The 10079-nt window shown below is 34.5% G+C and overlaps 1 protein-coding gene across 1 annotated transcript; it reads right to left on the reverse strand.

The window, feature by feature from the left end:
• Positions 1-2009: 2009 nt before the first annotated feature.
• On the reverse strand, positions 2010-7903 carry LOC125269685 (cytochrome P450 3A40-like). Its single transcript, XM_048192638.1, has 13 exons — positions 7793-7903; positions 5638-5731; positions 5471-5523; positions 5096-5195; positions 4886-5005; positions 4596-4681; positions 4290-4438; positions 4078-4202; positions 3688-3775; positions 3433-3593; positions 2890-3116; positions 2555-2717; positions 2010-2437 (listed from the first exon to the last, which is right to left on the reverse strand). Exons 1-13 carry the CDS (start codon positions 7858-7860, stop codon positions 2351-2353), a joined length of 1521 nt encoding a protein of 506 aa, XP_048048595.1. The 5' UTR covers positions 7861-7903; the 3' UTR covers positions 2010-2350.
• Positions 7904-10079: the final 2176 nt, after the last annotated feature.

Genomic DNA, 10079 nt, shown 5'->3' on the forward strand with positions numbered 1-10079 from the left:
CTTCAGAACACAAATTAAGATATTTTTGATGAAATCTGATGGCTCAGTGAGAATCAGTGGTTCAGAGCGCCAAAGTCACGTGATTTCAGTAAACGAGGCTTCGTTATGTCATAAGTGTTTCGAAATTTCAGTGGTTCTCGTGACTTGGCAGTTTGATACGTGCTCTGAACCACTGATTCGAAACAAAAGATTTGTCAAGCTTCGAAGCTTTATGAAGCAGTGTTTTGAAATCGTCCATCACTAGATATTGTTGAATAAAGTCACTATTTTGATTTTTTGGCACTTTATAACATTAAGGTTGAACCACTGTAATCACATGAACTGTTTTAAATATGTATTTAGTAGCTTTCTGTGCATTAAAAAAGGAAAAGATTTTGCTGGCATTACTGAGTCATCGGATTTCATCAAAAATATCTTAATTTGTGTTCTGAAGATGAATGAAGGTCTTAAGGGTGTAGAACGACATGAGGGTGAGTAATTAATGACAGAAATTTCATTTTTGGGTGAACTAACCCTTTAATTACTCACCCTCATGTTGTTCCAAAACCCACAAGACTTCATCTTCGAAACACAAATGAAGAAATGAATTTCAACATTTACTAATACATTATTAAAATCCTGTTAACATTAGTTAATGCACTGTGAACTAACATGAACAAATGAACAACATTTTCATTAACTAACGTTAACGAAGATTAGTAAATATAGAAACAATTGTATTGATCATGGTTAGTTCATGTTAGTTAATACATTAACTAATGTTTAACTAATGAACCTTATAGTAAAGTGTTACCAATGAAGATCTTTTTGATGAAATCAAATCCCTCCATTGACAGCAACACAATTGAAACTCTGACACTTCAAAAAGTTCATTAAGAGATCACAAAACTAATCCATATGAACTGACACAATCACTTTATATGATGAACAGATTTAATTTAGGCTTTTATTCACATATAAACATTGATCAGCGAATGTAAACAGATCAACAAATGCTGCATTCTTACCATGGCGTAATACGAGGTGTCACCAGAATGTCTCTGTGAAGTTTCAGCTCAAAATACCCCATAGATTTTTTATTATTCAATGTTTTAGTCACCTATTTTGGGGCGTAATTAAAAATGTACCGATTCTGTGCGCGTCCCCTTTAAATGCTCGTGATCCCCGCCCCCAAGCTATCAACTCTATAATAGATTGCATAAACAAAGTTCACACAGCTAATATAAGCCTCAAAATGGATCTTTACAAAGTGTTCGTCATGCAGCATATCAGATCTTGTAAGTATTTATTTGGATGTTTACATATGATTGAGTTTGATAGCCAATGCTGGGGCTAAAGCTGACATTACACACTGTTGGAGAGATTTATAAAGAATGAAGTTGTGTCTATGAATTATACAGACTGCAAGTGTTTAAAAATGAAAATAGCGACGGCTCTTGTCTCCGTGAATACAGTAATAAACGATGGTAACTTTAACCACATTTAACAGTACATTAGCAACATGCTAACAAAACATTTAGAAAGACAATATCACTAAAAATATCATGATTTCATGGATCATGTCAGTTATTATTGCTCCATCTGCCATTTTTCGCTGTTGTCCTTCCTTGCTTGTCCTTGCTTGCTTACCTGCAAGTCTGTTGATTCGGCTGTGCACAGATCCAGATGTTAATACTGGCTTGTGTAATGCCTTGAACATGGGCTGGCATATGCTAATATTGGGGTCGTACATATTAATGATCCCGACTGTTACGTAACAGTCGGTGTTAGGTTGAGATTCGCCTGTTCTTCGGAGGTCTTTTGCACAAATCAAATTTACATGAGGAGGAGGAAACAATGGTGTTTGAGACTCACTGTATATCTTTTTCATGTACTAAACTCTAATTATTTAACTATGCCGAGGTAAATTCAATTTTCAATTCTAGGGCACCTTTAAGGTGGCCCACTTCATCTAGCACATTCAGCCAAAGTGGGCCAGCAATATTTAACCACCAAGAAAAAAAAAAAAACATTTTTCAATTTTTTTTTATTTTTTTGCATTTAATCCATGGTAACTGCAGTAACAAATATTACAAGTGCTGTCACAATAAGAGTTATTATAATTTGAGCAACTTATAAGTTTGAAATGAAGATCTTTTTCCTTTCACCATGTGGGTTTCCTCCTTTGAGGTGTGTCCACAGCCACCAGTGTCATATTACATCAGCCGAAACTATTATATTTAAACTATTATCATTTAAAGAAACAGTGTCCCTTTAAATAAAGACATGTATATGTGTGTGTGTGTGTAAAATATTAAGAAAATATTAAGAATTATAACCATGTAAATATTATAATGCATATTCAATCTTATTATTGTTTTTCCTTGTGAGATCTTGGAGTAAACTTCAGTGTGATGGGAACCTTTGGCTGAAACATAACATTCAGCTCCAGAGGGATCTGGAAATAAGAAAATTAAGAATAGTGCATTTATAACTTTGTGTTTAATCAAGAGGCAAAGCACAGTCTGCCATGTATTCCTGATTGTCTCTTTATGATGACGGTCAAAGTACCAACCTGTGTCTCTTTACATGTTTCCACAGTGAAGTTCTGAAGAAGCTTCACAACAAGCAGTTTCATGAGCATTAGGGCAAATCTCATTCCAATGCAATTTCGAGGCCCGAGTCCAAAAGGCAAGAAAGCGTACTGGTTAACCTCTGATTTATTCTCTGGGCTGAACCTGCAGAGAAATATTAGAGAGATTTTCAGATTAGCAATTCTAGTTTATCTTAAATCTGGCATGTGGTTCAGTAAACTGAATGAATCACATGCTATAAGATTCATATGTGAGAAAAACTGAAGTGAGAAAAATTGTGGCTGTGAAAGAAATGTTCACATCAGAATCACATCACCTCTCCGGCCTGAACTCATCGGGAGAATCCCAGAGCTGCGGGTCACGGCATAAAACATATGTAGGAATTCCAACCAGAGTGTCTTTTGGTATTGTCACACCATTGATCTCCACAGACTTCTTACAGGACCTCTCTAAACGCGGGGCAGTGGGAAGGAGACGCATTGATTCGTTGATGGCCATTTCCAAGTAATCCATTTTCATCAATGCATCGTATGTGATGGGAGTCTGAAAAACAAAAAAACAAGACATGTACGATGCATATTATGGCTTTGTTTTAAACCTAATTCCTGTTCCTTAAGTAAAACAATTGAACTCCAAACTCTAAAACTGCTTTAAAATAGTTTCTTTACACCAGGGGTTCTCAACTCTGGCCCTCGAGGTCCACTTCCCAGCAGAGTTTACCTCCAACACTGATTAACTTGTTCAGGTGTTTGATAAGTGTTGGAGCAAAACTCTGAAGGAAAGTGGACCTCGAGGGCCAGAGCTGAGAACCCCTGCTTTACACAAAATCTGTGAACAGAGCAGAAGCCGGTGCACTCACATCAGGAGGGAAGTTTGTGTCAATCTCCTCAACCAGCTTTTCCAGGGAGTCTGGATTAGTCACAAGATTATAGAGGAGGAAAGTGAGAGTGGTGCTTGTAGTCTCATAACCTCCGAGGATGAAAACAAGGGACTGGGAGAGAATCTCATGATCTGTTAGTCCTGTCAGATTCACAAGACAGCATATTTGAAAACAAGTCACATCTCTGATGGTCATGTGCATTTGAATGAGTCAATTCTGCGCTGCCTCTCAAACCTTTTACTGGTTGTTCACTTGTATCGTCCTTAGCTTGATCATCAGGTATTTGATTCTGGATCATGAGCTTGAGAAAATCTACTCGACCCTGATTAAAAACACAGCGGCATCACCATCACTGCCAAATCTAAACAACAGTGAGAGAGTGACTGTATACTCCTAAAAATAAAGGTTCTTGACTGCGATTCATAGAATTCATTCATTTCCACTGCACAAAAGGTTTTTTATAGTGGAAAAAGGTTTTTAGATTTTTAAAAATGTTCTTAATGCAAAGAAAAAATTAGTTCTTTTAAGAACTGTTCACTGAAAGGAACACCCAATGAACCCAATAACACCCTAATGAAACCTTTAATTTTAAGAGTGTAGTTGAAAAGTGAAATACTGACATACATCTGATTCCTTGTTGTGCTCGTCCTTAATCTTTCTCAGGACACTGTAGAAAAAATCCATAGACGACTTCGAAAAAAGAGTTATACCCAGTTTGCTCAAAAGAATTGCAAAAGAGGGAAACATAACTGAAAAAAGAAAATTCATTCATTATTTGTTTCTCTCGTCATTAGCTCTTTTCATTTTCCATGATTATTATACAAACAATGACATACGTATTAGCAGAAAGAGAGGACTGAAGATATTAAACTGGACAAACTTCTTGACGTTAATAACGAAAGGATCATCCGGGTTGTTTATGGAGTCGATGTCAACGCTAAAGGAGGAGCTGGTGACGACATCCAAACTGAATGGAGCAAAAACTCTGGAATAAAAATAGTGTTGTTTTCTTATTAAAATATATTAGAGATCATTTACACATCATTACATGTGGTTTTCATTTATACATAAAACAACTACAAAAAATTATTATACCTGACAATGACAATTATGCACTTTATTTAAAGACAGATGTAACATACTCTTTTATTTTAACTGGCTGCTTGTGGTCTCGCTTTTGCATGTTTTTAATAAAACGATCTGCATGTGTCACAGCTATGGGAAATATCTGAAACATATTTAGAAATAAGTGTTAGTTACACAAATGTCATGTGAGCAACAAGTATATATATATATATATATATATATAATGAATTGGGCTTTGCCTCATCTCTATACCACTAATTGATTTTACTGTTCTGTAAAGAAATAGAGAATATTGGGACAAGGCTCCAATATATGATAACGCTCATATTATGGGCCTGTACTATACCTCCTTCAGTCGTCCGCTTGTGAAATACGGGGAGAGTGAACTGCGGATTCTCTTCCATTTCTCATCTCTAACCATAATAATACCGTCACCAAAGGGGCCAGCCAGGTCTACTTTTGTAATCTGTAGAAAATTTTGACCTTTACTAGATCTTCAACTGTCTTTGAACTGCCACAACACTTTTATTGTGCAAAATTGTGTTTGTGAGCTTACCCTTCTGTTAGTGAAGTTAGAATAACATTCTTTCACCAAAACGGTTTTGATAATTTCCAGGTCAGTGACCATTAGTATTGGGAGTCTTCCATCATAAATCCTGAGCAATGAAAGGAATATTGATCAGTTTGTATTCACGGTGATCCAAGCAAATTGTAAAATAGTATATGATGTAGTAGTTTCTACAATTAGTTTGTAGTTTCTTCATTTATATTAAAATTTGAATAGATGTCATTTATTGAGTCAAATTACTGTATAGATATATATATATAGCTGGAATGACAAATATTATATAAAAATAAGAATAAGTATTATCAATCTGATGTTAAGGTTAACACATTCTTTCAACAGAGTAAATGTATAACTGAGACTCACCCCCAAACTTTTCCATACTTCTTAGCACACTCCATATCAAAATTACACAAACCCTAAAATACATTTGCATAGACAATTAATCATTGAAATGGCGTCTTATTGTTCCAATATTATTTGAATACACATTCCTATATTATTCTAAAGCAGTTACATAATGAATTACTCACTTTAGAGTATGAGAGAAGTGTGCCAATGAAAGGCCAAGGTCTTGGTCCTGGAATTCCCAGTTTTTTGAAAAATCCATGTGGCCAAACACCGTAACTACAGTGTGATAAATTACACAGTTATCAAACAAACTTCAAACAAATACTAATTAAAATGAGACAAGTTATAGATATAGAGATTTGGGTGACCAGATTTTTTTTAACCCTCAACCTGGGACAGGAAGGAAGCATTTCATTTTTTCTTTCTTTGAGTTTGAGTTCAAATATAAACATCAAAATAAATACTTTACTCACATAATTCAAAGCATGCATACAGCATGCATGACGAACATCTTGTAAAGATCCATTTGAGGGTTATATTAGCTGTGTGAACTTTGTAAATGTGCTGTAATATAATCGAGAGCTCGTGTGGCAGGGAGCACGCGAATTAAAGGGGCGGCGCGCTGAAAAAATCAGTGCATAGTTAATGATGCCACAAAATAGGAAGTTAAAAAAATTAATTTAAAAAAATCTATGGGGTATTTTGAGCTGAAACTTCACAGACACATTCAGGAGACACCTTAGACTTATATTACATCTTGTGAAAAAGCATTCTTGGGCACCTTTAAGATGAAAACTAAAATGAAATGCAGCTCTGTAAATATCATAACATTCAAGTGATTTTATGGCACATGTCATAAAATTCAAGTCATTTACAAGATGGCAAATCGTAATTATGACAACAAATGAGTTCAAGTCATTTTGATTGCAGCAAGATGGTGATCTACCATTTCTACAAAAGATTCAGCAAGACTTTTTAACTCTACTACTACAAAATGATGAATAAAGAATGCGCACAAGAAGTGTTTTTACCAGTTTATTATTAAACTTATGAAGGTTCTGTAAATTTAATCGTTCCATATTCGATTATAATTGTACAGTACTATCACATTTTTACATGCTACCTAGCTAGCTTTAGCTTAGCTAAGTTAGTCTAACTTAACTAGACTTTCAACCAGCATAACAAAAAATGTTTCTGTAGAGTCGCCTATTGCAACTTTAATACAATGACAAACACTTTATATTCAGTAAATCTGAATAAAAAACACTTTTATTAAACTTATATTAAAGAAAACAGCCTGCTCAGCTCATAGTTTACCCTTACGGAACAAAAATATAATGCGATAAATAACATAATACATTTCCATATATGGGAATCTAATGTTTATATTTTTCAATACACTGCAATATATGCATTGACCATGTATGGCTACTGTATATACTGATACATAGGGCCTATGAAATATTTAGAAATGAAGACAAAAGTAGCATTACATGCAATACTCATAAAGTTTCATACTTTATTGTGTACGTATGTTACACATGTCCCCACATAAATGTGAATGTATGTAAACACATATATACACACATTCATGGAATCAATCAGTGGTTACAACAGATGTCTAGTTCCCAGCATGCTTTAATGTTCTATTATTTTGGAATTTAAAAGGTTTTGTAGTATGTCTTTTTTGGGTTTTTGTTTCATTGTGCTGAAGAGTACATCATTTGGTTAGGTAGACCATTGGCCAAAAACCATTAAATATTGGCTGTGCTCTTTTCAGCACAGTGATAGTCTCTTTGCTAAATTTTTTAGTACATGCAAGTGTGCTTTAGCTAGCTAGAAAATATAAAACATTTATAATGCAAATATAAAATATAAGAAATGTATTACATAATACATTTCTCAATATATGTATGTTTAAACTGCATGAGTATCTAAAATATATTACACATGTATCTGATCACATATACATCTATACATAATGAAGCTGGATATAAAATTACATTATGATATGAAAAGCGGCAATTCCTCATTATTCAATAGATTGTAATATATTTACACAATATCTAATTTTGTATTTTTCAAATATACCGTTATATCATTTAATATATTGATCATTCATATATAGGGAAATATATTTTCTTTGCACAATGGTATAGAAATCAATGAGCGCGCGCAAGACTGGTGCATTGCGAGATCGGAGGTCGCACAAGTTTTAATAACAGAAACAGCGTTCCTTCTCGTGAACAAGGACATCCGTAATATACAACAGAACTATAACACAGAATAAGACCTAGCTATACGAATGTTTGCATTAACCTTTTATTAAATACTCACATAAACAGGAGAGTTATGACCAGAACCACCAGGCTCCAGGTCACAGACAGAGATGAGAGGTCAATCATTGTGAGTCAGCTGTATTCTTCAGCTCCAGCTCAAGTCCTAATGCACACAGATACTGTTGCTTTTAGTTTTTATCAGGTTTTTATTCATGTCAGACGGCGCATGATCAGAAAGTGGGCGTGGTTTATAGGTGCACAGGGCGACCAAATAAGGAATAAATCTTAAGGTTATGACACTTGTGACACTCATTCACCTCGAGTTATCCGTGTTAACTGCACTGACCAGCAATGGTGGTGAAAACCTTCAATTATTCCTTTGTATGAAAACGACAAAACACAAAAAGTAGGCAAGATTCTAACAAACAGTGTCAAATTGAGTATCACATAATTTTACTCACCTTAGAATAGAGTAAAGCCTGAGTTTGATATCTGCGACGACATAAAACAAACTCATGCACACAATAACTTTAACAGTTTATAGTGACACCAATTGGACACAAAGAGAAGCTGAGAGACTTCAGGCTGTTTAACGTGGGACAAAACAGCTGCTTGGACTGCGGAAGGTTAGTTTCTGTCTCCAGAAATTGTTTTAGAGCTGGATCTGTTAAACATATTCACCTACGAATTGATACTTCTCAGTCAATATGGCACGACGCAGCCAGAGTTTGGATATAAGAAATTTGTATTAAACAAATGAAATCTTTTTTATTGACAAGAAAACTCTCTCATCACTACTGATGCAACTCTCTGGGGAATTGTGAGTAACTATGTACAACGAGAACTACAGGTGTGTGTATGCTAGCTATTGGTTGTTTCAGCTGTCTGATGAAAACCTACCAATCACATTTAGTAATATTGATACGATCGTTACATAATAACAGCTCTTTGTAACAGTCATCAGTGACACAGAAAATCTTACAGTGTTGACAGAATAACCATTTTTCCCCCTGACATCACACATGTAGCCATTTTTTCTGGTGTTGCTACTAATAGGACCCATTTAAAATGAGTGAATATATCTAAAAGTCCAGGGGCCGTATGTATAAAGCCGCTCAGAGTAAAATTTTAGTCTTAAGTGTGTCAAAATGAATGACATAATAAAATTTTACTCTTATTACTCTTACTTAAGTATAAGTATGATTCATAAAGGTTCCTAAGTGTCAAGACTAGGTCTCAGCTCATAAATTGTTTAAGAGAGCTGCAGAGGTCTCCTTACCTAGTTAGGAATAACAAGATGGCAGCGGAGAGACACAGGCTTTCCAATGAAGATATAATGCATTGGAGTTATATGATGACATGGAGTTGATAAAATGATAAACTTGATTGACAATTCTTTTTGTAACTGACCTAATAAGAAATGTAATAACTTTTACTTAAACAATAATTAATACGTTTAGTGCATTTTAATGACTTTGAATTAACTTTAAATGTAATATCTTTTCCCACTCTACAAATCAATGCTCTGACTGTAGAAATGAAATAGTAATTACCTTTTTTGGTAACTGTTATAATGCAGCAGTGCACCGGTGATGACTTGAGCCCATCAGTCCACAGTAATCAGGCTTTTAAATAGTACTATTGCTAAACTTACCACACCAAACTATTTTAAAATATTTTTATTTTTATGTTTATATTATTTAAATGTTTTAAAATATGAGTGAAGAATAAAAAACTAAACTAAGCAGAGGTATTTATCTGACAAAATTTTGGCAAAAAAAGGGGGAAAACTACAGCTAAAGGTTTCAGAAAAACAAAAAAGCTCAGAAAAAAGCACACATTGACTACAACAACCACCTTTTAATATTTCATTGGTCCACTTGTTTTTGCATGTGCTCATAATTTCATTGTATGGCACCCTGGCCAAAAATAATTTGAAATTTCATTTCATTATCACACATGAAACAGTTGTAAATGTAATGCTCCTAAGCAGTGTTTTGAAATCGGCCATCACTAGATATTGTTAAAAAGTCATTATTTTGTTATTTTTGGAGCACAAAAAATATTCTTGTCGCTTTATAATATTAAGATAGAACCACTGTACTTGAGAGAGGAAGTACCATTGCTGTCTATGAAGGCCTCACTGAGCCATCGGATTTCATCAAAAATATCTTAGTTTGTGTTCTGAAGATGAATCAGGTGTGGAACGACATGAGGGTGAGTCATTAATGACAGAATTTTCATTTTTGGGTGAACTAACCCTTTTAAGTCAGCACTTTAGAATCAGTCTTAGACTTTACTAAAAGTTGCTTTTAGCTTCTTTATAAAAGTCCTACTTTTTACTA

Source organism: Megalobrama amblycephala, linkage group LG1, assembly GCF_018812025.1.
Source record: "Megalobrama amblycephala isolate DHTTF-2021 linkage group LG1, ASM1881202v1, whole genome shotgun sequence".
NCBI classification, from domain to species: domain Eukaryota; kingdom Metazoa; phylum Chordata; class Actinopteri; order Cypriniformes; family Xenocyprididae; genus Megalobrama; species Megalobrama amblycephala.

Bases quoted from the DNA above. Each gene is read 5' to 3' on its own strand.
- LOC125269685 (XM_048192638.1), bottom strand. From the start codon at position 7,860: ATGATTGACCTCTCATCTCTGTCTGTGACCTGGAGCCTGGTGGTTCTG. The intron at 4,203-4,289 runs GTATGTCATTGT...TTCTTTTTTCAG, and splicing joins TCCTCTCTTTCTGCTAATAC to TTATGTTTCCCTCTTTTGCA. The intron at 3,776-4,077 runs GTATGTCAGTAT...GTTTTTAATCAG, and splicing joins AGCACAACAAGGAATCAGAT to GGTCGAGTAGATTTTCTCAA.